This window comes from Podarcis melisellensis, assembly GCF_964234715.1.
Source record: "Podarcis melisellensis genome assembly, chromosome: 14".
In the NCBI taxonomy this organism is placed as follows: Eukaryota; Metazoa; Chordata; class Lepidosauria; order Squamata; family Lacertidae; genus Podarcis; species Podarcis melisellensis.
Genome location: NC_138546.1, coordinates 25,357,662 through 25,384,337, shown reverse-complemented (window position 1 = coordinate 25,384,337; position 26,676 = coordinate 25,357,662). Strand labels below are relative to the sequence as shown.

Here is a 26,676-nt window from a genome sequence, read left to right as displayed (position 1 = left end):
CCAGCCAGTGTTGACAAACCCCAGCACCAGCCATTGTCAACAATCATAATGAAGACGACAGACACAAAAACAAAAACTGCTCATTTCTAGTTTCCAACAGTCACAGAACCAATGCAAAAATTACAGCGGGTTGCGCAAAAAAAAAAAAAATATCACACTCACAGCTAGCAAGAATGAATTACTCTATATTTCTCCCTCTAGAACAATATGCGGGGTATCAGTGTCATACTGGATGAGGGTGAGTGAGCTGGAACTTGAACCAGACAAGGCAGAGCTGCTCCTGGAAAACTGAAAGTCAGATCAGAGTTGGTTTTGCATGAGGCTGCACTTCCACTGAAAAACCATGGGGTTCCTTGCATAGCTCCCTAGATTCTTTTCTAGATCCCTAGAGGTGTTTTTTATTCAGCTGAGGCTGGTGCATCAAGCCCACCTCTGCTGCTCCTGGAGTTGTCAGCTCTGGCCCTGGTGAGACATGCCTGTGTGACATCTTGTTTGGGCAATTGCTACATGGGTGACTTTACGTGGAGCTGTCCCTCAAAGATTGTTCAGGAATTGTTTCTTGCCCAGAATGCTGCAGTTAGGACCTTGACAGGGATTGAGAGGAGGCCTGGGACTCTAAGGTGACAACAGCTACCATTGCCTCCCAGACCATTTTCAGCACAATTCAATGTGCCAATTGTGACTTATAAACCCCTAAAAGGCTCAGGGTTAGACTTCCTGAAGGTTACTCTACTGCACAGCCCTGATCTGGTATTGCGGTCTTAAGAGAGGCCTTTCTATCTGTCCAGCCAACATCTGATGCACACTGCTGGGAACTCGAGAAAAGAGTTTCCCCAGAGACTGCATCCAGAGGCAGGGGGAAGGCCATATAGTCCCCTTGAGGACGGATTCTATTTAGCTAGGATAAATCATCTTCATTCAAACAGGTGTTTGGGTCACTAGGCTGGTTTGTTTGGCTCTGTTGCTTTGTCTAAATATGTACTTCTAAGTTAACTATGCTTTCAATTAACTGCCTTTTTCTATATGCTTTTATCCAGTTTTATTGCCATGTTGTCTATAGACTGATCCTTTTTTATTGCGGATTTTATTACTGTTGATTACCTTGGACGAAGTACTGTTAGTTACCTTTTGATGGAAATGCAGGATGTCAAGGTAACAAACAAATATCCAAGGAGAAACGTCAGCAATGCAATCTGGCTACATCTGGCAAATAATCCAGTCCACCAGCAAGGAGGATCACCTGCTCATCCTCTCAGGGTGGGGCAGGGCAGGAGGCTTAGGACCCAAGGGCCTCTCCTGTTTTGGGGACAGACTCCAGTTCCTAATCTCAGACACACACACAAAAAACCCCTTGGATCTGCAGGTTATTCAATATTATCCTCAAAATGTGCACTATGAAATACTCAAGGCAGCCTAAAAAAATAATAATGCACTAATAGTCAAATCTGGTGAAAGCAGTAGCAACAAAACCATCTTTTTTGGAAAAAGTCCACTGAAGCAATGCTGCCTTTACTGCCCTTCTAAAAGTGATAAGAAGCAATCTAGTCAGGCCAAGGGATTTCTGCAGGGAAGTTGTTCCAAATCTGGGTGCCACAACCATAAGGTACATACTGGCTTTATGTCTGAAGACTGTGGGACTCCCAAAGCAGAGTCTCAGCAGAGTAATAAAGTTCTCAACAGACTTGAATACAGGAAGGCATTTCTTGAGATATTCCAGTCCTGGGCGCTTTAGGGTTTGATGATGATGATTTATTATTTATACCCTGCCCATCTGGCTGGGTTTCCCCAGCCACTCTGGGCAGCTCCCAATAGAATATAAAAAACAATAAAACATCAAACATTAAAAACTTCCCTAAACAGGGCTGCCTTCAGATGTCCTCTAAACGTCAGCTAGTTGTTTATTTCCTTGACATCTGATGGGAGGGTGTTCCACAGGATGGGCACCACGACCGAGAAGGCCCTTTGCCTGGTTCCCTGTAGCCTTACTTCTCGCAGTGAGGAACTGCCAGAAGGCCCTCGGAGCTGGACCTCAGTGTCTGGGTTGAACGATAGGGGTAGAGACACTCCTTCAGGTATACTGGGTCGATGCCATTTAGGGCTTAAAGGTCAGCACCAACACTTTGAATTGTGCTTGGAAACATGGAAGCAAGTGGCAATAAATGTAGGTGGAATGAGACTGAAGTTAATTTGATCAGAATGACTGGCACCATCAAAACCATAGCAGCTGCATTCTGAAGCTTCTGGAGGGTCTTCAAGGGCATCCCCACATACAGCACATTACAGTACAGTGGTGCCTTGGTTTATGAACTTAATCTGTTCTAGAAGTCCATTCTTAAACCAAAGCTGTTTTTAAACCGAGGTGCGCTTTCCCTAATGAGGCCTCCCACCACCAGTGCCCTTCCACCGTTTGGCTTCTATTTGTAGACTGAGGTAAAGTTCGCTAACCGGAACACTACTTCTGGTTTTGCAGAGTTCTTACACCGAATAGTTCGTAAACAGGGCTGTTCTTAAAGTGAGGTACCACTGTAGTGTAGTTTGGAGGTGACAAGACCAGCCCTGGTTTCTTAAGAAAAGAGCACAGCTGGCATTTAAGACACAGCTAGTAAAAGAAACCACTCCTGGCCACTGGTGCCACCTGGCCATCTAGAAGCAAAGCCAAAGCCAGCTCTCCCAAATTGCTGTTTATTACCCTCATCCAATCTAAAACTGCTACTTAGCAGGACCCCTTCCCTCTCCAATTCAAGGCACACAGCACCTGCCAGGAATTGTGAGAACTGATATTTTTTTGTTATGGCAAAGGAGGTTATGTATCTTTTACTCCCACACCAGGATTCCCAGGTGGGATCATTGTATTTGTGGTGCAGACACATCCCTTCATTTCCCACAGCAAAGGCAGCATTCTGAGTTGTGCAGATGGCAAGGAGAGGGGTCACACGAACCGCCTCAATGCAAACTAACTCTCAATGTAATGCCGTGAACAAGTGAGAACTAATTCATGGAGGATAACGCTATCAATGGCTTTTTGTCTTGATGGCTGTGTCAGACCTCCAGCACCAGAGCCTCAGAACAGGCTATGGCTTTCCTGCCCTGCACTTATGGGGCTTCTCAGAGGCACCTGTGGGGGAACAGGAGGCTGAGTACTGATCCGATCCAGCAGGATCGCTCTTCTGCTCTCATTAGAAGCCTCACCTTTTTGTCAGCATCATCCAAGATGAGATGGCGGGACACGTTCAAGAGCTGCCCCTCCACAATCACACCGTCACCACTGCAGGGGAGAAAAGTTAAGACACAGGGGAAGAACCCCAAGTGAAGAGTTTATGTCAATCGCCCCACAATCCCCTGGGGTTATACCGTTTCAGGGAATTTTGATGCCATAGAGGGGAAACTTATTTTTTTCACTTCTCCATCTATGCCATTCCCTCTCTGCCTGACCTACCTTACAGGGCTGTTGTGAGAATAGCATTAAAGGACCCCATAGGTCTCCATGATTCTGTTCTTGGGTGGTCCAACTTCCTAATTGTCCAATATTCAATGGGTGGGGGATTCATTCATTTCTCTCGCTCTTAAGGAGCCCCTCAAGGATTCATTCTTGGTGCTCAGCTCTTTTCCCTCCACACAAATGTCCCTGGGCGACCGCATCAAACCCGACCCCTCGACGCTGCACCCCCTCAGCCTACAAGGGCGAGAAGCGTCACTGCGCACTCTGCACATGCTCAGAGGCCCCTCCCCGCTGAAGCGGCCCACCGCCTACCGCTGCCAGGAGGCGGGGTCCCAGCGGCCGCGCAGGCGCTCCGTGTGCACAGCCTTGGTGCTCAGGGCGCCCTGGTCGTAAATGCGGCTCATGATGGCGGCGAACGCAGCAGGGCCGGGGGAGGTGGGGCTACGGGAGACAGCGGCTCCGCCCACACTCTCTCTGGACCTGCGCAGTAGCGGCGAAAAAAAACAAAACACCGCCAAGGACAGCACTGTGATAGCCACTTGAGCTGCGTCAGGGCTCGGAGTGTAACTGCGGGAGGGAGAGTGGAAGGATAGAGGCGAGTCGCCGTCGCCGCGGGGTTGGCCGATTCCGAGCCAGGCATTGGTCCGCGGTTCGGCCGGTGAAGGCATTGATTGGGTGATTAAGAGGGAGGACGGATGGATGAAGCCCCGCCCTCTGCACGCGAGAGGAGGAAAATGGCGGGAAAGAAAAGGGGGGAGGAAGACAGGGGCGACCACGCGCTTGCGCACTTTCACTTACGCGTGTTTCCCGTGAGGCGAGGCACCCACAACGCCCCTGCGAGGGAAGCCAGCTCAGGGGACGTTTCAAAGCACGTAGCTGAAAGCAGCTGCCTGAGGCACCCCGTTGAGGCTGCCTGCCTGTGCCTCTCCTTGTAAGGCTGAAGCGCCCCAGGCGGGCCGTGGGAAGGGCCCCCCCCTTCTATCTTGCCTTTTTGGTAATCGAGGCCCTGTGGCCGCAGGTGAGAAGAGCAAGGGGTTGAGAGGACTCCGAAAGTGGCTCTGAATAGCCAGGAGGTTCAGCACTGCCAGCGGCTTTTTGTTTCAAGCTCTCTGGCCTCCATAGTGAGAGTGAGCAGAGAGGAAGGGGATGGAAGTGCTTTAGGAGCCTTTAAAACTTGGCAGGATGGCAGATGCAGAGGTGCTGTGCAGAGCACAGAAAAGCCACATAAGGATCCTTTCTGCATGCCCACCCCGAGCTCTACTATTATTACTGTTATTATTATGCACAATTTATTTATAGCTCACCTCTTCCCCAAATTGGGGTTCAAGGCGGCTTCCACAAATCAACACAGATTAGATACAAAACGCTAAAAATATACAAAAGGCAGTTGTTAAAAAGCAGTTAAACTCTAATAGAATTAAAACAATATGAAAAACAAAAATACGATACACTGTTAAAAGCTCTTTCCTTAAAAAAAAAGTTTCCAAAGGCCTTTTTGAACAAAACAGTCTTCACACGCTGGCAGAAGGAAAATAAGGAGGGTCGTCCCTCCCTGGGAACCTAAGCAGAGGCTGCTGTTGAGCTGATGGTCCATCTGGTCTGGTATCCTGTTCTCACAGTGGCCAACTATATTTTGGGGGGTCATTGTGGATCACTACAAGGACATTGCCCCAGAGTCCTGTAGCAGTAGAAAAATGGATTCAGTGGTAAGATGTGGGAAAAGCCTGGAAGCAAGGATCATGTTGCTCTTATGTCCATCCTTGGTGCCACCGCATCTAAAAAAAAGAATATTGGGAAAATGGGAATTGCAACCAGAGGGGTCACCCCTTACTTTCCGTGGCAGCAGCCCCCTTAATATAATGTTCTTAAAAAGCCATGGCGGGGCAAATGTTTGACTAAAATTGAGGGAAGTGGAGTGCAGTTTGAGGATTTCATTAAGGCAGTCTTTGCCAACCTGGTGCCCAGCAAGTCCAAAACACCTAGAGGGTACTATGTTGGCAAAAGCTACCTTAAGAGCCCATTAGCTCTACAGTCACAAGTACAATTGCTTTGTCGAGTTATGCCCACTGGATGGCAGGGAATCACTTCTAAAGCCCCTTGCACTACCAGAGGGCAACATTCTGCCAGCAGGGAAAAGTGGCACCCACATTAAGGTCAATAGGGAGCCTCAGATGGCTGCCACTCTGCTCTTCCTTTCCCTACTCCACCTCCCTTGCTGCAGTGCAGATCTCTGCATCCTCCATCCCTCATTACTGCTGGTGTGATGATCAATCTAAAACTTGGGACTGCATGAAGTGGAGAGTGGGAGCAGCAGGTTGGGTATGCAGCTGACCTGGGATGACAACCAGCAGACATTGGAAATTAAAAGGAAGCTGTATGGCTGTTTGAGATTAAGGGGGCTACACAAAGTGAAAGCGTCCTGAACCTGAATGTGATTATTGTGTCATAGGCAAATTACACAAGCTATTAGGCTGCCTTGATCCAGATACATGCACATGTTTTTTGCAGCTATTTTCCATGGCAGTCCATAGCCAGGGTTTGAACATAGGATGTATGCTGAGTCTCTGCTTTTTCCAGCTTAGCTATGGCTACATGCAAAGCTGGTCTCGGTCTGAAGGAGAAGAAAAGAGGGGGATACCCTAGGAAATTAATACAATTGCTCCATCATGGTACTTCTGTGTCCGGCTGCCTGGAACAAGGGGCCAGGCCTGCAGTCTTGCTGTGCCATCCTTTTCTCACCTAAAACTATTCTTCCCACCCGGGCCTCCCAAATAGGAGCTTTTACATTTCCCTAACATCCAGGTGCTGTATCCTTTTTATGATGTTGCTACTAATCCCCACACAAGGGGGGCGGTGCCAACCACAGTCTTGCCACTGTCAGCTCCATTATTCCCCCTTTACGTGTGGCATCCCTTATCCCCTGCGAAAGGCTTTTCCCAAACACTTTGTGCATGGCTGTTGCAGAGGAAGCATTGTTTTGCCAGCAGGGCTTAAATCCTGCATGGGGCAGAGAGCTCTTTGCACAGGCTTCTTATCCACAAGTACCTGGTTGGCTTGTGCAGGGAAAGACAATATAGCTTGTTCTGGTAGCATAGCCAGGGTTGGGTAGCCCCACAAGGTCACCTGAAAATTCTATGCAGTGCTCGGAGCTTTCCTTGCCTGGCTGGAGATGTGTTGTTGGTGAGCATAATCTTTGTGGTTGGTGGCAGAATTGCCAGGCCTGCTGTGGTGGGTGTGTCTATTCAGTGTTGCTGTTGACTCTGCTGCTGGTTCACCAGAGGAGGAGCGTGACTGTGTTATGCTTGGCAGTAGCTGTGGCCTAGCAGCTGCTGGGGGAGCACAAGGGCCATCTGATGGCCCTGCGTTTGGAGCACTTCAGTGTAGAGGTTTATAAAACTATAAATGAGAAAAGCATGAATGGAGGGTAGTTTTTCTTTTCTAGTAAACAGAACTTGCAGGGTCATCTATTGACAGTGATAGCCAAGCAGGATCAAGAGGCAAAGGCTTGTCTCTGGCTGCCTCACACACACAACCCATTAGAAGTCCCACCTAACCCCAGACATGGAAGGTTATTAGAGACAATTAGAGGGGTCCTTTTGGGCCACCCCTCCTCACCTGTGCAAAGGCCTGGCTGGGCACACTTGCACACCTCGCTAAGAGAGACCAGGGTGGGAGATTGGGGGGGGGGGATTCTGTGGTGCTGGGAAAGGAGGGCAGAGAAAGAGAGGGAGAAGCTCTGTGGGGAGGAGGGAGAGAAAAGGAAACTTGGCCAGGGCCGGAGAGAGAGGAAGTGCGAAAACAAAAGCGAGATAAAAGGGGCTGCTGCTGCTGCTGCTGCTGCTCTCGCTCTCCCTCCTCTGCGCCTTTCTTTTTCTCTCTCCCTTTTTCTCAGAGCTGGGTTAGGAGGGGCTGTTTTGCATCCCTTCACGTCAGCCCTGCCTCATTCCCTTCTTCCTTCCTGCTAGAGAGCGAGAGAGAGAAAAGAGAAAGGGAACTGCGAGCAAGCGAGGAGCCGGCAGCACCCAGACGAGGATCTGCCCCAGAAGGAGAGGTGAAGCGGCCTCTCTTGCCTGCCTGCCTGCCCGTTACCCGCCCCCCTTGCCAAGCCTCTTCGGGAGTCCCAGGGTGAGTTCGCCTCAGCCCCAGCCAGCTGAGCCAAGCCCTCTCTTCCCGGGCCGGAGAGGAGGCGGGCGCCGAAAGCCCCGCGGGAGGCCCGGTGGGCTGCCCCAACCGCCGCCGCCGCCTCTATCCATCCCGGCGCTCTAATGCCAGAGCAGGGAGAGAGAGAAAAGAGTGATGGCGTCTGGAGAAGGAGGGAGGGAAAGAAGGAAGGAAGGAAGGATAGAAAGAAGGGGGAGGAGGGAGAGGAGGACGCACAACTGGGCTTGGATTGCGGCGCTTCTTGTCTTGCTGGGGCTCACAGCACGTGGGGGCTAACACTCGAGGAGCCTCCCCCACATCCTTGTTGCTCGCTTGCAACTTTCCCCTCCTCTTGCTGCTTTACAACACAAAGTTTTGCTCTGCAGGGAGCCGATCCGGGGAGGAGGGAGGGAAGCAGGCAGCGGCAACAGCGGGAGGGGAGTCTCGGGAGGTGCCGGCGTGGAGCTGATGGAGTGGACCCCTCTTCGGTTGGTCGGCTTGCAGGAGGAGGCAGCCGGTGGGTTACCTGTTGCCGTCTCTGCTGTGCTTGGCCATAGGGGGACGAGGCCCTCGTTCTCGAACTGCCCCTGGAGAGGGAAGTGCCGGCTGGACTTTCCCATTCTGTGCCTGGCCGCGGTGAACTTTCCCTTTAACAATCCTCCGGATAGGATTGGAGGGGACGGAAAGAAACTGGAGGGGGACGGACCTGGTCCCTTGCATGTTGGCGTAGGCTCAGTAGTAGCGGGGTTTGCTCTCTTGGAAAGCGCGCCGCCTCAAACTGCAGCCTGCGGATAGTGCCTGAAGCTTCTCTGCCTGCTGTTGGCTGGCCTTGCCAAAGAGCTTAGGAAGCAGCTTTCCTGGAGCGGTGGCTGCAAAGGAAGGGGGGACTTTGCTCTTTGTCTGCCCAACCCCTTTGCCTTCCGTTAACTCTAACAGATGAGAATGTGTTTTTCCTTGACTGATTCTGTGGACTCGCATGTGTTGGGATCTGCGCTGTGCAATGGGAGTCATTCTGTGCAGCATCTTTGCTTTCTCTCTCCTTGACTGCCCTGCTGAGGTCTGTGTCATTGAGATGGTTCTTAAAAATACTCAGAGGTGTTGCCCATAGAAGCTGCTCTTGCAGAGTGGGCTGGTCTGTGCTCTTGGGCACCTTCCTCAGCCCTGTCCATGTCCCTTCCTCTCCCACTTCCAGAACTATCTGAAGAATTTAGTACTATCTAGATACTGTGAGCAAACTAGTGGTGGGAAAGCAGCAGATGATTCTGTCGATGGATGGTGACCTCTCCAATGATGATACCCCCCCCGCCGCCCCCAAAAAACCCATTGGCAACATAAAATGTTTATCTCAGAAATGCTTCAGCTTCAGTTGTCTCCTTGAATGGAGGGTATGGTCCTTGCAGTATAGGCTAAACAGTGTGAACAACAAAAACTCACATCTAAATTCTAAAGTGTTGTTGGCACTTGAGTATCAGGTATGCACTGTGTGGGGCACCCCAGATGGATTGCAGCAGGCAGCACAGAAAAGGTTGCTTGCTTGCCATCTTCCAAGGACTGTCTCAAAGCAACTCTGTCCTGGCAGAAAATCAAAGATTCACCTTTTAATCAATGCAACCTTAGACCTCCGATCTGCTTTTGGAATGGTGTCTGTAACTCTTTAAGCTACATTTGCAACTGGCTGTGACTGTAAAATGACTGCCTGGTGAAGATGGTGCCTCCTTCCTGACATAGCTTGAGAGGAAAACAAGGGAGGGTGTTTCATAGGAAGGTAGCAATACCTTTGGTATTAGATAAGTTATTAGATAATGTATACCTCTAAAGCAAGGATTTCATTTCCCCATATAGAGTATGCTACTGTTTTTGTTAATAATCGTATGCAACTGTTCCTAAAGCACTTTGCATATATCAAGGGTGGGGAACCTGTGGATGTTCTGGTCTTAAGAACATAAGAAGAGCCTGGCTGCTGGATCAACCCAATGATCCATCTAGTTGAGCACCTTGTTCTCACAGTGGCCATCCAGATGCCTCTGGGAAGCCTGCAAACAAGACCTAAGTGCAGCAGTGCTCTCCCAGCTCTGTACTCCCAACTCCCATCATATTTGTCCCTGCCAGCCAGAGCTGATGGGAGCTGCAACAACATCTGGAGGCTCACGGGTTCCCCACCCCCGACATACATTATCTCAGTAATCATTACTCCTTTATGGAACTGAGGCTCAGAGGGAGTACCACGGGTCGGCCTCAAGAGGTCAGTGCCTTTTCCTTATGGAGCTCAGAGATGGTCTACTGTGTGGAATAGCTTGCTGTTTAATAGCTTTTCATGTCATTGGAAGGTGACGTTCCTATGAGAAATGCTTAGAATCATAGAACTGTAGAGTCGGAAGGGACCCAGTTGTCTAAAATGGTGCATCACTTTTCTAAGAGAATGCACACACCTTTCTCTCCTTTTAAATTTTTCCTTTATTCTTGCAGTAGAATCTTTATAATTGGAGTGTGTCTAATCAGAAAAGATGTTGAAAGTTCACTGGAGACTTTTGAATTTTTTTTTCCTGTTTGGGGTGCTACAAAGTTTTATTGGTATAGAATTTAAGGTTAACCAGAAAAAGGGAGAGAGAGATTGTTCAGGGCTAAGTTGTAGGGCAGTGGTTCTTGAACTGTTGGGGGGGGGAGGGCTATACTTCAGTGGCAGAGCATCTGCATTGCATGCAGAAGGCGTCAGGTTCAATCCCCAGCATCTCCAGGTAGGGCCAGGAAAAGACCATCTCAGTCTTTGAGAACAACTGCAAGTCATTGTAAATACTGAACTACATGAACCAATTACCCGGCTCACAATAGTGAAAGGCTGTAGCTTACTGTATAACAACTGTTTTGCGTGCAGAAGGTCCCAGGTGCAGTCCCCAGCATCTCCAGATAGAACTAGGAGAAAACCCTGCATGAAAGCCTGGAAAGTTGCTGCCTTCCAGTGTAGAAAGTAGTGAGCTAGATGGACCAATGTTTCTCTCAGAATATGGCAGCTTCATATACCTGGGTGGTGTGGAGAATGAAGTTCCAGGAGGAATAATAGAATTGTAGAGTTGGAAGAGATCCCGAGGGTCATCTAGTCCACACCCACCCACCCTGGTAATGCAGGAATCTCAACTAAAGCATACACGATAGATGGCCATCCAACTTCTGCTTAAAAACCTCCAAGGAATGAGAGTCCTACCACCTCCTGAGGCAGACTGTTCCATGCAGCCCAATTAAACTTTTGAGTATACCTGCAGAGCATGAGTTCTCAAACTTTCTACCTCCAGGGCCCACTTTAGACATCTGAAAATTACTGAGACCACCAGTCACAAAGTGGTAGGAGGTGGAAGCCGAGTTTGGCATAGCAGTTGCAGACATTTTCTGGTATCTAATCCATATTTGGAAATTGCTAGATTCTATGCCATTGACATTTCCTCATGGCAAGAAGTTCCACAGCTCAGTTTTCCTTAAACTAAGTACTGATATTTGCTCTGGTGAGATTGTGAGGGCTTCTCTTTTTTTAAGGCAGAATATGCTAATCTAGAGGCTCTTAAATGCAGAATACCTTCCCTTTCCCTTTCCTTTCTCCTTCTGCCCTCACATGCCTCTGAGTATTTTTACTCTTCTCCTGTAATTTTATTTTCCATTCTCCTGCCACAATCAACTTGAACCTTATATCTTCCTCTCCCCCACAAAAAGTGCCATTTTTAATCTCTCTTCTCTAACCCTGTTACATCCACTCTAACATTCCTCCTCTTACATTCCTCCTCTCTTATCCCCTTCCTTTCTATTCCCAATTATCATCATCATCATCAGTAATATGTAATTCTGTAACAACATTTTATCTCACTAGCTAATTTCGTTCAACACCTCCTCCGGCTCTTTCCCATCAGAGGAAGTAAGCATTCTTCCTTCCTCCCACCCCCCCCCCTTTCCTGACCACCTTTATCAACATATAAGAAGATGCTGGTGCTAGTCCAGCCAATTACCGTATTTTTTGCTCTATAAGACTCACTTTTTCCCTCCTAAAAAGTAAGGGGAAATGTGTGTGCATCTTATGGAGCGAATGCTATCCCAGAAGCCAGAACAGTGATTGCTGCTTTCGCTGCACAGCGATCCCTCTTGCTGTTCTGGCTTCTGAGATTCGGATTTTTTTCTTCTTGTTTTCCTCTTCCCAAAACTAGGTGCGTCTTGTGGTCTGGTGCGTCTTATAGAGCAAAAAATACGGTACTATGGCATGGCTAGGGGGCAGAGGGAGGCCAGTCAGGAGACAGTGGGCAAGCTGTGGCTCTGAGGTCGACCTATAAGTGCTCAGTGTAGCAAGAATGGCCTCTGTATGGAAAGGGTTGACAGTCACTGCTTCTTGCCTTGATACCATTATGCTAGGTTCTCCCAGGCAGGAGTTTCGCTTTCTTTTGGTCCTCAAAGCAGCTATAGCTGCAGCTTCAAGCATCAGTTAAAGGTGGAGAACCATTATCAAGAATTCAGGATGTGAAACTGTCTCATAGAATTCCACTGACTTAGCTTCAGGAGCAGAAACACACAAGCATATGATATTGTAGTTGGTTTCCCAGCAAAACATTTAAAATGCTTTCAGTGTATCCAAGAAGATAATATTGGACCTGTCAGTGAAGGTCTGGTCTGCAGTTTTGGTGGCTATCCCAAGTGATCAAATGCAGGAATGAAAAGGACGGAAGGAAGGAAGGAAGGAGGGAGTGCTAGAATTACAGAAGGAAGAATGCTAGCTTGTTCTAATTTTATCTTTCCTGTTTCGCTGTCTGTCTTGTGTTGCTGGTGCATGTACTCAAATATTTTACAGTATTCCTGCCACAGACACATTTTCTGTCTTTCTGTTATCTTCACAGATACGTACTTTGGTGTAATTTCCTTCAAGTTGCATAGACACTAGGTCTTCTCAGTCCCATCAGCTTTGTAGCTGTTTTGCTCTGAGGTTTTCCTTCCTATCCCTTCCCCCTGCCTGTCCAGCTGAAAAATGTTGAGAACTGCTATACAACCGCCCCCCCCCCCAGTTCCTTAGCCATGTCTGCTGTGGGGGGGGGGGAGTGTTTCCATGGGAGCTATTCCCCTCCCAGGATCCAGTGTGCCAGCTGTTCTGTGGATCTTCTTACAGCCCTTGAGATTAAAGGCACTTTGGCTTCTGTGTGTTCCTGGGTAACAGCACTGAAATTAAAAGAAGTGAGCCTATGGGAGAACAGAGCAATGTTTCCCTTGCAGAGGTCTTTGTTCACTAAACTTACTCTGCTGCTTTCTTGTTCTCAAAAACTAAAATATGGATGTTTTCAAGCTTGCTGTCACATATGCACTCTGTTCTTTGGATGCTGAGTATTATTCCCACCTCTGCTTCTTATCAGCCTTTTGAGTTAATTCCCCTGTCACACCTGTTCCTTTTTTTAATATCTTCTTCTTGCCTGCCATTCTGTGGTCTGCAACCACTGACCAATATTTAGAAATATAAGCTGCAGGAGTATTCTGGTCTCAAGATCATCTCCGACTGGCTTCCCGTTGCATGTGAACTTCCCTTCATTTTGAAAAAGTTTGATAATAAAATCCAATTTGGGATGATGTGGAACAAGCAAAAAAGTTCCATCAGAAATGTTCAAAAAAGTTTTTAACAACCCAAGACAGAGACTCTCCTACAGTTCATGGTTGTTGATCATTATGCCTCTGTTGTTTGAGCATAGTTCTTTAGTGCTTGCACAATAGAGTGTGAGCAGGTTGTGGTCTATTGGGGTCGCAGAACTATGCCCCAGATTGTGAAATCTGTGTCCCTGGAGGAGTTTGGAACCTCAGGAAGGCCTTGCTGGATTGGACCAAGAATTCACCTTGTTCATCATCCTGTCTCCAGCAGAAGCCGCTGCCAAACAGATGTTCCTGGGGATCCCAGAAGCCCAGGGATGAAGGAAAGAGACCGTTCCCACAGCTATGTGGACCCTTTGCCTCTTGAACATGGAGATACCAGTGGTTAATAACAGTTGATAGGCTTCTCTGCCATGAATTTGTCATTGCTACATCTTGAGGCAGCAAAATCTGTGGATTAATTATGTGTTGTGAGAGGAGGTACTGCTTTCATCTATCCAGGCCCTACTGTCAATCAGTTTAATTGGTTCTAATCTTGTGGGAAGTTTTCCATGAAATTTCAAATTTTCCCACTCCCCTAAATCACTTGAGATCTGACCTGGCATGTTTATTGGTTCATATTTAGGAAACAAGTGAAAACAAAATGCCATGTTAAATTTGTGTGCTGTAAATACCTCCAACAGTCAAAAGTAGTTGAACTAAGGGTGAGGCAAATCCACAAAACACACTTGCAGCACAATCCTATAATCAAGTTAGGCCAAATGGGGGAAGCCCCACTGTCCTAGCATAAGTTGAAGATAATATCTGTTGGACTAGAGATAACAGCAACACACCTGCAACACCAGCAGAACTCTTCTAGCATAAGCTCAAAACAATGCTGAGATGTGGATGGAACTGGGGAGAAGCAGAATTATGCCGAACCTTGTAGTGCTTCAGATGTTTTTCCTGCCCCAACGCCAGAAAAAAGTCCTGACCTCCAACGCCAACTACAGAACAGCTGTATGTGAAATATCACCCACTCAGTGGACTGGAGTAAGAGCCACTGTTCCCCATACCCTCCTGCCCTACTCATGATGCCACAGAATCTAATTACAGCACACCAATATCAGTGTCAAAAATCCCAGGGAGAGAAAGACCACAACTCAAATGACGGGGCATGAGACTTTATTGCTCTGATCTCATGTCATACATATATAGAAAGAGCACAATGGTAACACTTCTTTCCCAGACCTCTTACAGGTACTTTGTCTTGGGACTTCAGGTCAAACCACTCTACTCCCTCTCTCAAACTGAGGAGGCCAGAGCAAAGCATCCCCACAAGCAAGCTACAAAGTTTAAGTGTTGCAGCTGTCTTCATCACCTCTTGCTGGAAGCCTCGTTCCTCTGGACCAGCGGGGAGCAGCATCTCCCACCCAGGCAACATGAGGGTCAGCATGCAGAGGTGTTCTCTGCTGGAGGATGCTGATCCTGCCCAAGAACTCTTGCCTTGCAGGATCACAGGCTGAACACAGGGAACAGAACAAACAGCCGCTGCACAAACGCTGCAAGCCCCCTGCAGGGGAAGGGTTGTGTATTGCCTACTTCTTAGGGGAAACTGAGGCAAGGGGGCTGGATGAGTGCTTAAGTGGCACCACTCCCTCTTTTGCTGTCATCCTCACAAGCACCACCTCTGCATCCAGGGCCCACTTGTTCCAGTTGCTTATCACTGCTCATTACTCTCTGTGTGTCTCCCTTCACAGCTCTCTAACAGAGGAAGAGGACCTTCCTTATGCCCAGCTACATGCAGGCTTCCAGGAAAGCTGCACCTGCTGGGATTATCCTCTCAACACAGCTATGAAGCCTTGCCCACTTTCCCACCTGACCACCCCACACTTCCAGTTCTTCCTCTGTAAGCAGCACAACTCCTGCTACTCTGCTGTCTGTCATGCAACTTTCAAAAGCACAGGAGCCCAGCTGGGGCTACCAGTCTGAAAACAGGCCTACGTTTGTTTAGGCCTCTATCTCACGCCCCCCCCCCCACTTCCCCAAAGGCTATTCAATAAAGGCTATAACTCTGCCCTGTGTGGTATTTTTTTATTACTAGGGCTTCGCCATGTCCTCCCAATCTCAGTCCTGTTAAGCTGGCCTCAGGACGGGAGGGAGACTATAATGGATAGGAGAGGATATATTAATTGCAATTTATCTATCCAGGCACCACATGTGCCTGGCAGCAAAATTAAAAGCATAGGAATTAGGCTGCAATGTCTTATTTTGGGCATGTCCAGCTGGCTTCCCCCTTCTTACCCTGCTTAGCAAAGAATCAGCCAACAACTTGCAAAGTTTAAAAATATAATTTACTCACATAATCTTGCATTGGTTCACAGCAATGGCAGTAGTAAAAACTATGCAGGAAAATGATATATATACAATACAACGAGCTTCAGGCATGTGCCTAAAGCTGAAGCAAGCAGAGGCATGTCTACATCCAATGCTGGTCAAAAGAAGGGAGGAGAGAGGAATAGGAAGCACTATATGCTCTTTCCTGTCCAGGAGAGGAAGGGAAATGACACCAATTGTCCTGTCTACCAATTGTATTTCTATGGTCTGAGTATCTGCCTATCAGCAATACAGCTCTGTGGTATTCGCTCCTTCTTTTGCTAACTAGTAAGAATATGCTTTTTTTTAGGTTTGGCTGCTAATCTCCCCAGTGGCGTAGCGTGGGGGTTGCAGGGGGGGCCGGCCGCACCGGGCGCAACATCTGGGGGTTAGGATTAGGGGGCGCAAATCCACGGGTTAGGGGGCGCAAATCCACGGGTTAGGGGGCGCAAATCCACGGGTTAGGGGGTGCAAATTACTTGCCTTGCCCCGGGTGCTGACAACCCACGCTACGCCACTGAATCTCCCACAGTTCCTGCAAGAGCTCAGGACTAATGACCCTTTCCACTCTCTGCCTACTTAGACTCCAAGCATCATTAGGGTGGCAGACCTCTCAGACTGTACTGAGGTCATCAATCAGTGGTAGAGAATTCACTTTGCATGCAGAATGTCTCAATCTCCAGTATCTCAAGGTAGTAATTGGAATGTCCCCTGTCTGAAACCCTGGAGAGCTGCTGCCAGTCAGTGTACACAACTCCAAGCTGAGTGGATCAAGGTTGTGACTCAATATAAGACAGCTTCCTATGTTCCAACTTGGGTTGAGTGCTGCCACCATGATGTATGAGACAGTCAGTTGAGGTGAAAGGACTGTGAGACCTGCTGGGATGAAAGCCAGAAAACTGAGTCTGTCAGAGAATCAGTATAGTGGCAGTTGCTTGGGTTGAGCTTGACATATTCATTCAAAATGCATATATTCTGCTTCATAGCCCTTAAGAGGCTCTCAAAGCAGTTTACAAAAGATCCTCTCATTCAAGTAAGTGTGGTACCAAGGAGCAGAACTAACATGTCCATGCAGACCCTGTATGATTCAGTATTTCGGCTAAGGGATGACAAATGTCGTGTGATGTCTGCTCTGTCATTCCTCCTGGTGCAGTTGGAAATAACACGTTTCCCAAATCCATACCATATGCCAGAGGTAACCAATGCAGTATCCTCCAGAAGTTGAACGGCCAGTGGTCAGGGAAGAGTCCAGCAACACCCTGAGGACACCATGTTGGCCAGGCCCAGGTGGAACTTGTCCTGTTAGAATAAAGTTATAAACTCAAACACACAAAAAAACTGCTGGTCAATGGCGGAGGGCCCAGCCAGCTTAGCCCACTGTTACAACCACCCCAACCTCAAGCCCTCCAGATGTTTTGGACGGCAACTCCCATCAGCCCTCAGAAGTTATGAACTGAAACTCCTATTAGCTTCAGCCATCATGGCTGTGCTCCCATCGGCTCCAGCATCCTACAGTTGTGGTGGCTGGAGCTGAGATGGGAATTGTAGTTCAAACCATCTGGAGGGTACTGGGTTGGGGAAGGCTACTCTATTATGCATTTCTCAGTTTTCCAAACTAAGCTTTTATGGATTCCTTTTAAAAAGAAAAATTTTGAATACAGCAGATATAGGAAGTGTTAGTTTGTGCTCTTGGAAAGTCCATTGTGGCTGCTCCAACCTGCTGAACTTGGCAGATCCTCTGTGTGATGGCTTAAGTTGTTGTGCAGACTCTTGCTGATTTGAAATGCATTCTTCACTCCTTTCTGCAGAGGGGTTGGTTTTTCAAGTTTGAGTGCATGCAATTAATTTTTAAGATAGGAAGTTCAATCTCAATGTCTTGCTAACTTCCATATCAATCAGTTACCTAGAAAATCATTTGTGTGCTGGTTCTGATGCAGTTGACAATATATTGCAATGGGTCAAACTGGGACAGTACACTCCAGCTCTAAAGCAATTTCCACTTATTCCTTCACCTTCTGTGTCGTGGAGCTTACCTGAGGAAGCTTGGATCTCCCTGTACTCCCCTGCCCCCTCAACTCCTGTGTTGGGTTTCACATTGCGCAGAGAGGAAGTCCACTGTTGTGAAAGGGGAGAGGCGTTTGCTGGTCCACAGCTGTGGCTGGTAGATCTGGCTTCAGATGGCATTCCTTTGCTGTGCATGTTTCTAACACTGTATCACAGAGAGTTCAGGTCTGGGAAATAAAGCTCAGACATTCACACTGGAACATCCACAGGAAGTTAAAATGATGGGGTGCCTTGTAGGTCTGACCTGCTGCAGGTTAGGGCTGACACACCTGTCTGCCTTGAGAAGCATTGACAACAATGCTATGACTTAAATAGACAGCAGAGGGGTGGTTGTGTTGTGTGAACTTCATTCCCTCCCAGTCATTGTGTAGCATGCAGAGCAACTGAGCAAGGAAATCACAGCCCTCACCAGACTAGCTTAGCAATGCTGTGTATGTCAGAAATTACTTTTAAATGCTTTTGTAAACTTACATAGCCTTGTAGGCCAACTAATGATTTGCTATTTCCTTTTAAAAACAAATCGTCAGTTGTCTTTAAAGATACTGCCTTCCAAGTGTGTAATTCTTCTGAGTTATGATTTCCATTACTTGAGTTATGGACCCTCCAAGACCCCATCCCTGCTACTCCTGAAAACCCAATGCTTTTTTATTCTGGTACTCTGACTCTAGCAATTCTTGGATGGAAGATGAGCCCTGCCAGCATTAACCCACCTGTGAGGAAGGTGACGCAGAACCCTTCCAAAGTTGGCCAGTAGACCACAGTTTTCTTCCTATTGACCAACCAACACTTTGGTCCAGTTGCATTAAATCTGAAATGTTGAGAGGTTGTTGAAAAATATTTGAGCTGTTTTGGCTGCTTGAGGGTTTCAAGATTTATTCTCATTCATTCTCTCTCTCTCTCTCTCTCTCTCTCTCTCTCTCTCTCTCTCTCTCTCTCTCTCTTTATGGCATGGGACCATTGAGGACCAGGCAAAGGGCCTCATCTCCTCACCAACACACATGCCCAGACAGACACTCTTGTTGTCTAGTTTGGAGGTTCAATGGAAAGCAACTTGTTCTCTGCCAGCTCCAAGGCTGGGTGTTTCTGACAAGCAGGTCCCTGTTTCTTTTGCCTCTGAATATTTTCCCATAAGACAGAGCCCTTCTCCTAACCTGTAGGATGCTTTGTTTGTTAAAGCAGAAGCTTTCCTCTTAAATAACCTATTTATTTTTCATTGGATTGTGTGTGCTTTTTTTCAAACAAGGATTCTTAAAAGTCGCTTCACCAACCATTTGGCCAGATTTATTTTCTGCTAGGTTGAGAATCAAGTCTCTTTCCCTCCGCCTCCACTGGAAAGAGGGAGAATGTGAAAAAAAAGAAAAAAAGACTTTTGCATTGTGGTGATTGGCACAGCCTGTGAATCAAGGGTCATTTTGTGTAGCTGTTTCTTTTCAAGCATTCTCTCTCTCTTTCTTTCTTTCTTTCTCTCTCTCTCTTCCCCCTTCCATGCACAATCTATTCAGGCTGGAAGCATTCTTTCTTTTCAGAGTCTTTTCTGCCTCTCTCTCTCTTTTCCCCCTCCTTTATTTTTCATCTCTTTTCATTCTGTTTCCCTCCACCACCCCCCTAGAGGCTCTTTTTTCCCCTTTCCTCATTCCTCTATTCAGTTCCCTTTTTTTTTTTTGTTGCTTCTTTTAAAATAGCTTTTCTATTTTCAGAGAGGACAGGGAACATGTAAGAAGAGAAGTCGTTTCAGAAAGGAGGAACCTGAAAGTCTTTCTCCATTTATTTCAGCAAACGTTGTTTTTCAAGCAAGAGAACCAAGGGCGACAAAAAGAAACCCATCTTTATTTTGTTCCCACAAACAGCGCAGCCCCAAACACCCCCCAAAATATTCATAAGTGGTCACATCTCCAGTAATATGCTAAAATACTGGCAGCTTTGCTTTTTTATTATGTTGCCCTGGGCATTTTGGTGCAGAGACTAGAAACACAAGAGGCATGGCTGCTTTCCTGGATAGACCCCATTGATGCCCCTCTTTGCAACTTCAGACATCACCCATTTCTTTTAGCTCTGCACCAAGAGTTGTGGGGTGCAGGGCCCACTTGGATGCTGCCTTTAGAACAATCTGTCCTTCATGGTAAACCTTCAGCAGGGAGTTTAGGAGATCTCTGCTAATGCAGAGAACAATTTTGTGGAAAGCAGCAGTGAAGACTTACAGTTGTGTAATCTCAGGTTTGTAGATCTCTAGATGTGCATTGCTTAAAGCATTGACAAGCCCCCAATAGCCACGTTAATCAGAATTTTTGAGCTCTGGCAGGATGCCACGAATACAGGCCCTTTGTTCATTATGACTTCCCAGCCTCTTATCTCCTGAATTTCATTGTTGAATTAGTGCCTTTTAGTACTAATTGTCTTCTGTAGTATTGATAACACTTTGCTTTGGTGAAAGAGTGTGAATTCTCCATTCCTGCTGGAGAGGATCAGGCTTGCAGGCGGTGGAAGGAGAGGTATAGCCAAGGGCAGAAAACTGCAACTCAAATACTTCTTCCTGTGCCATTAGAGAGAAACCGAGTTCTTCTGTGAAAGCCTATGATACAAGAGTGCCTGGCCCTTTCTCAGATGGTTCTCCTATGACAACCTTCCCTAAATCAGTGGCTTCCACATGCCACCTCCCATCAGATCCAGCATCACATGGCTGGACTGGCTGGGGTTGCAGTCCTAGGTCAATTCCTCAACAAGAGATGGTTGGTCAAGAAATGAAGACGGGAGTCATCCAGTAGACATGGATTTCCAAAGAGAGAAGTGGAACAAGTCTTGAGAGCCAGAGTGTTGGGCTAGGTGAACCTCTGGCCCAGTCCAGCAAAAGCCAATTCTCAGGTGCTTATGCTTTCATTCGTGTCAGGGCATAAAAAGTCTGAGGGTGGCTGATGAGGATGCTTGTTTTCTGTGATGGAGATGCTCTCAAAAGTAGGAGGGTTGAGAGAACCTGCTTCAAATGAAAGCAAAGGTACAGATGACTAGGGAATAGGGACACACCTGTCTGGAAGCCAAACCTGCACCTGAGTTGGTTGTATTGTGATGGTGATGTCCCTGCTTCTGTGGGAAGCAATCCTGGCTGTCCCTACGTAGCAGTTGAATCTGGTTGGTTTCTTGAAGGTTGGCTTGGTGTGAAGAGTGTCCCCTTCAGGTAGGAAAGTGGGTCTTGGTGTGGGTGGTCAGCCACACACTTTGGGGATTAAAGAGGGAGGTAGCCAGTGAGAAGGGACTCCATCCAAAATCCATACACCTTGCAGAGCCTGGCTTTGAAAGTTTCTTCCACCCACCCACCGAAATATGTGATTCAAATCTAATGTCACCTGGAAGCTGAGATGGGACATTAGAGGAGATGGAGGTGGGTGAGAGAGCGGGGTTGGAATACAGAAGGAGATTAGGAGATTGATGAAAGTGAGAGAGAAAGAGAGAGGAGATAAGAGAGGCACACAGGACTGAACTATCAAGCTGAGAGAGGCGTTGCCAGGGTAACGGAAAGAATGAGGGAGAGAGAGAAAGATGGAGAGAAGAGGCAAGAATCAGAAATGGAAGGGAAGTGAGAGGGAGGGAGAGCAGGCAATGGCTTTTAAAGGGTGAATGAGAGAAGCAGATGGATTGTAAAGGCTGAAGTGGCTGGACAGGCTGACACACCCCCCCCAACCAAAAAAAAAAGCTGCCTATGCCCACAATCAATAATTCTAGGTGGGCTCCCCTCTGGCACCTTTGCTCAGGATTGCTACCATTCTGTGCCCAGGACATGCCGGCTGGCACAGAAGTGGCTGCCATCATGGCCAGTCTCCAGCTTCAAGGCTGCCTCCTGTGAGGAGGGAATCAATACTGTTGTTCCCCTTTGCCTCTACACCCCATTGACATGAAAGTATGCTTAACAGGGGCCCTCCTTGCATTGTGGTGGAGCTTGCATGCAAAATGGGTCAGGCACGGAGGCCAGCCTGCGGGTCACCACATGGCCTTCTCCTGCTTGTCTCTGGGTGACCTGATGGGCCCCTTCTTGGCCCTGCTGCGCTCATTGCCGCCTCCGCCTCCTCTAATCCTCCCCCATACCCAGCCTCCTTCCTTCCTTCTCTCTTCCTTTCTTCTCCGATGCCTGCCAGCCCCCTCTTCTCTTCTCCTTCCTCCTCTCTCCTTCCTGCCTCCTCCCCTCTCTCCTTTGTTTTGGCTGCCTCCATATACTGCTGTCTCCTTCCCCTCCTCCCCCCACCTGCCTCTTGCTATCTTTCCCCCCTCCATTTCCTCTTTTTGTCTTCCCTTGTTCACATTTCTTTTCTCTGCACCAGCCATCCTCACCCGCACAGGGTCTAAGAGCGTGCAGGCAGCTCTGGTGGAGAATGAGGTTCATTTATTTCCAGTGGTTCAAAAGTGGGAAGTTCTGAGGTTGTTCTGTCTAGCTGTTCCCTTTGCCTCAGAGTTAGTCCAAGCCCGGCTTGTCTTTCTGCTCTGCACCCAGGAAGACTGGCTTTGTATTTCAAGCGAGAAACAGTTATTCTGGCTCTTCTGGTCCTGCTAGCCCCATACTGGGGGAAGGAGCAGTATTCCCCCCCCCCCATGCTCTCCTCTCTCTGGCTTAGCTTTCTGGTGCTTCCCAGTCACACAAAAAGCACACACAGGGGGGGGGGTCCCTAGGGTTCTAAGGGCTGCCTCCAAGGTCTGAGTCCTGCCTGGCCCTGCTTGCCAACTTCACAACCAAGGAGGCTGCTGTGCCCTTTCTTGTAGAAAGGAATCCAGCCCAACCTGGTGGGTGACAACATCCCAATACCTGGGAAGGTGCAGCCATCAGACTGCCTGCTCTTTCTAGAAGTGCAGAATTTGCCACATTTGGGGAGGCTCCTGACCTGGCATGCAGAAGCCTTCCCCCCAGGTATTGGATAGAAGGCCACAAGATTTTGCTACACCCTGAGCCCTTTACAATAAAGAATAAACACAGCGCAACTGAGCCATTGTACAGGGCTCTATGGAATATTTGGTTTCTGCTAGTCTTGGGAAATGGTAAGGATGCAAATGTCTGGCCTGTCATCCAGCCACTAGGCATTCCCACCACCACCATCCCTCATTCTGCCAGTGAAGCACACCCATGTTTAGATTGCTGGTTTTGCCCCAGTTTCAAGAGTGCAGAATATTTGTTTAGCTCCAAAACATGGGATGCTTTCAGGTTCTAAGCTCTGCCCTTTGGTGTTCCTTTCATTTTAAAGGCTATGTCCAGAGTAGATGCCACTTTCCATTGCCATGATTTTGGAGCTGCCAGCTAGGGCCCCTGCCGGCCAACTGAGTTCTCTCAGCCCACAGCCCTCTGCTTGGCCAACAGGGTAATGGCTTCTCTTTCTCCCCTTTGTTCCTGCAGACAACAGAAGCTGTGCTTGATGGTATGAGCCATGGACCGCTTTGCCCACTCTGGAACACAGACAGATGCCGTGGTGGTGCTGTCTCTGGCCCAAGCAGCCGTCCTGGGCTTGGTGACTGAGAACGAGTTTTTTGGTGCCACCGTCAGCCCCGGAGGTTTCTTCTCTAGCTTCGCAGGCAGGCTCGACGGCATGTCCATGGTTGAGTTGAAGCAGCCGGAAAGCCATTGCCCTCTGGAGAATGAAGGCCAAGGTCACATCGAGCCAGCGGAGGAGGATGAAGCAGCAGAGGCTTCCTTCGGGAAACATGCCCGGAGGAGGAAGCGCCCGCCTGTGAGGCTGGTGCCAAAAGTGAAGCCTGAGAAGGGGGAGTGGGGGCAGGAAGACGGCGCTTACGAAGCATCAGTAGCAAGTGAGGGCAAGGAGGAGCAGATGGGCAGCCACCCTGTGAGCCTGGAGGAGTCCCCCTGTGAGCAGACAGTGCAGAGCAGCGCTACCAAGATGATAGATCTCAGCACGTTCAACAGGAAGCCTCGACGCCTGCGGCACCTGCGGCAGCAAGCTCCAGAAGAGCTGTCCCTGGGCGGGTATGAGGAGAGGCTCCCAAGCACCCCACAAGCCAGCCTGGACAGCACTCCGGGGAGTGCAGAGGCCTTCTCCAGTGATTGCGGCTTCCAGGCTGGTGCTCCTCCTCCCTTGATCAATCTGGAGCATCCTGTACCACACTCTCCTCCGGGGCAGGGCAAGAGCGAGCTGGGCTTTGTGTGGCAGGAGCCCCTGGACTTTGAGGCGGAGGCCCACGGTGAGCACAGCAAGAAGGTTCAGCTGGACCGGCTGGACATCAACGTCCAGATAGACGACTCCTACCTGGTGGAGAAGCGTTGGCAGTGCCGCCTGTGCGAGAAGTCCTACACGTCCAAGTACAACCTGGTGACGCATATCCTGGGCCACAACGGCATCAAGCCCCACTCCTGCCCGCACTGCAGCAAGCTCTTCAAGCAGCCCAGCCACCTGCAGACCCACCTGCTCACCCACCAGGGCACGCGGCCCCACAAGTGCCAGGTGTGCCACAAGGCCTTCACCCAGACCAGCCACCTCAAGCGCCACATGCTGCTGCACTCTGACATCAAGCCCTACAGCTGCCGCTTCTGTGGCCGCGGCTTCGCCTACCCCAGCGAGCTGAAGGCCCACGAGGGCAAGCACGAGAGCGGGCGCTGCCATGTCTGTGTGGAGTGCGGCCTGGACTTCTCCACCCTCACCCAGCTCAAGCGCCACCTGGCCACCCACCAGGGGCCCACCCTCTACCCCTGCCCAGAGTGCAACAAATCCTTCCATTACCGCAGCCAGCTGCAGAACCACATGCTCAAGCACCAGAACGTGCGGCCCTTTGTCTGCACCGAGTGTGGCATGGAGTTCAGCCAGATCCATCACCTTAAGCAGCACTCGCTGACCCACAAGGTAGGCCAGGCAGCAGAGCACCAACTTGAAGGGCGGGGGGGGGGGTGTTGGGTAACCGAAGCCTTTTCCCATCCGTGGCTCTAAGGGCTTTTATAGAGGAATGTGTGTGTCTACCTGCAGTGCCCTGAAGGGGTACCCAAAGGGCTTCACCTTAGCTGGCTTGCTCTTTTTGTTGTCCTTGGTCACCACAGACCTGGGTTTTGAAAAAAGAGGCCTTGCCACAATTTGGGTTAAAACAGCTTCCATAGGAGGGAGGGAAGGAGTGGGGATCCAAAATGGTCTCTTCCCCCTTGCTCTGAAATCCCCCAAACACTACTGAGCATGAAATCACCATGGTTAGTCCTGTCCTCCTTGGCAAAGGTGGGATTGGGTGGTACCTCTTGGCTGCAATGAAGCCTTGTTACCTGCTTGCTGTTGTCTTCAGGGCGTGAAAGAGTTCAAGTGTGAAGTGTGTGGGCGAGAGTTCACGCTGCAGGCCAACATGAAGCGCCACATGCTGATCCACACCAGTGTGCGCCCCTACCAGTGCCACATCTGCTTCAAGACCTTTGTGCAGAAGCAGACACTCAAGACCCACATGATCGTCCACTCGCCCGTCAAGCCCTTCAAGTGCAAGGTAGGTGGCAGAAGTGCAAAGAGCAGAGGCTGCCGCGGGTGGTGGAATATGAAGAGCCTGAGATCAGGGCTGCTGCCAGGGCAAAGCGGAGTGGCAGAGCCTGCAAAGACAGGCCAGACTCAACTCCCAGAGGGGCAGTGGTCATTTCCAGAACACACTTCCCACATGAGCAACTGGATGCCCACATATCCACCCTCCTCTCAAGCACAGCTTAGTCATTCCAGTTTTGCCAGCTGCCTGGACTGAGCTGAATGTGGAGTGGATCTTGGTTCTTGGCCATTGGCCTGGAAGGGGAACTGGGGTGGATGCAAGCAGGTGAATCCCTCCCCTGCTGCCCACAGTCCAGGCTGCCCCAGCCTCCGCCAACAGGTGATCCTCTCCTTTTCCCACCCCACCTTCCGCAGGTGTGTGGGAAATCCTTCAACCGCATGTACAACCTCCTGGGCCACATGCACTTGCATGCAGGCAGCAAACCCTTCAAGTGCCCTTACTGTTCCAGCAAGTTCAACCTGAAGGGCAACCTCAGCCGGCACATGAAGGTCAAGCATGGGGTGATGGACATCAGCCTGGACAGCCAAGGTAGGTGGGGTGGGGAGGGAGCTGGAGGGATGGGTCTAAGGCATCCTACCCACCCCCTCCAAGCCCTGAAAGACAGAGGCAGCCTTCTCATGCTGAAAGGCTGCACTGCAGCTCCCTCTGCAGGCTGTCTTGGCTTGCTTGTAAAGAAGGCTGTGGTGGCCAGTGCTGAATCTACATTGCAGCACTACCGCCCAGGTGCTGCTCATTTCTTGTCCTGTTGTCCCCTCAGATCCCATGCTGGAGCTGGCAGGTGATCATGCAGAGCTGGACGGACAGCAGGAGATGGAGGACTACGAGGAGGAAAACTCGTATGACTATGGGGTGGTGGGGAACCCTGCCAACGAGTCTGCCTTGACCGAACACGCCATGAAGGAAATGGCCTACTACAGCATGTTGTAGCCTGGGGCAGACTGGGTGAAGAAGGGGACATGCAGCTGCTTCCACCCCCTCCGAAAAGCTCTGTTCGGGCAGCACAGAATTTGATACTCTTGCCCTCTTCAGCCGTTTAGTCCTGCACTGGATCTGTGGAAGTCTTGCTGCCACCAACCCTTGACTGGGCTCTGCTGCTGGGTTGGGCTGGCAGTACTTTTCTCTCCAGCTTGAAAGGACCAGGAGCGGGCAGCACTTGCCTTAGACTACCTCCCACAGCACCTTGCACCCAGCACAAAGAAGCAGAAGGCCTTGTAGTGGTGCTGATAGGCCAGGACCAGCCAGAGCTCAGTGCTACAGACACCAGGCTGTACTGCAGAGCCAAACTGGATCAGCTCCTGTATGTTTCTCTTACTAACTACCTCTGCCCTGCGCAAAAAACAGAGGGGGACACACAGCAGGGTCTCTGCCCCAAAACCAAATGGGTCTTGAGTGTCCCTTTGCCCATCCCCTATCCCTGGCAGAGCAGTTAAGCCAGCCTGCTGTGGAGAACATCCCTGTGCAGCCTGTGGCCATCTTAAATTATTATGTCATTTCCACAAGGTGGATTGTCCCACTTGTGCATAGATCTACTGTGTTTATTTTCTGTTCTGAAGAAATTCAGCAATAAAGGAATACTCTTTAGAAGAAGG

At 49.3% G+C, this 26,676-nt stretch overlaps 2 protein-coding genes and 1 long non-coding RNA gene across 5 annotated transcripts in view; 1 reads left to right on the top strand and 2 right to left on the bottom strand.

Moving 5' to 3' along the window:
* LOC309356621 (arpin-like) overlaps positions 1-8,347 on the bottom strand; it is a 12,061-nt gene extending 3,714 nt beyond the window's left edge. The window contains exons 1-2 of one of the 2 annotated variants that reach the window (XM_081888173.1): positions 8,106-8,347; positions 3,190-3,265 (exon numbers count right to left, since the gene is read on the bottom strand). In XM_081888173.1, the coding sequence (XP_081744299.1) occupies positions 3,190-3,265; positions 8,106-8,299 (270 nt within the window). In that variant the 5' untranslated portion in view covers positions 8,300-8,347. Of the gene's footprint in view, positions 1-3,189; positions 3,266-3,751; positions 3,988-8,105 lie in introns of those variants that run through there. The other variant, XM_081888172.1, reaches the window with a different exon arrangement.
* ZNF710 (zinc finger protein 710) lies at positions 4,118-26,676 on the top strand. 2 transcript variants are annotated; one of them, XM_081888164.1, is made up of 6 exons: positions 4,118-4,457; positions 7,405-7,564; positions 22,965-24,420; positions 24,845-25,036; positions 25,441-25,615; positions 25,845-26,676. In XM_081888164.1, the coding sequence occupies exons 3-6, from the start codon at positions 22,996-22,998 to the stop codon at positions 26,012-26,014; spliced, it is 1,962 nt and encodes a 653-aa protein (XP_081744290.1). In that variant the 5' UTR covers positions 4,118-4,457; positions 7,405-7,564; positions 22,965-22,995; the 3' UTR covers positions 26,015-26,676. The 2 variants fall into 2 exon arrangements, with proteins under 2 accessions (XP_081744290.1, XP_081744289.1); XM_081888163.1 differs by lacking the exon at positions 4,118-4,457 and having other exon boundaries at positions 5,237-7,564.
* Positions 14,325-16,935, bottom strand: LOC309356626. Its single transcript, XR_014162879.1, has 3 exons — positions 16,051-16,935; positions 15,519-15,851; positions 14,325-14,678 (listed from the first exon to the last, which is right to left on the bottom strand). It is a non-coding gene; the product is annotated as an uncharacterized lncRNA (long non-coding RNA).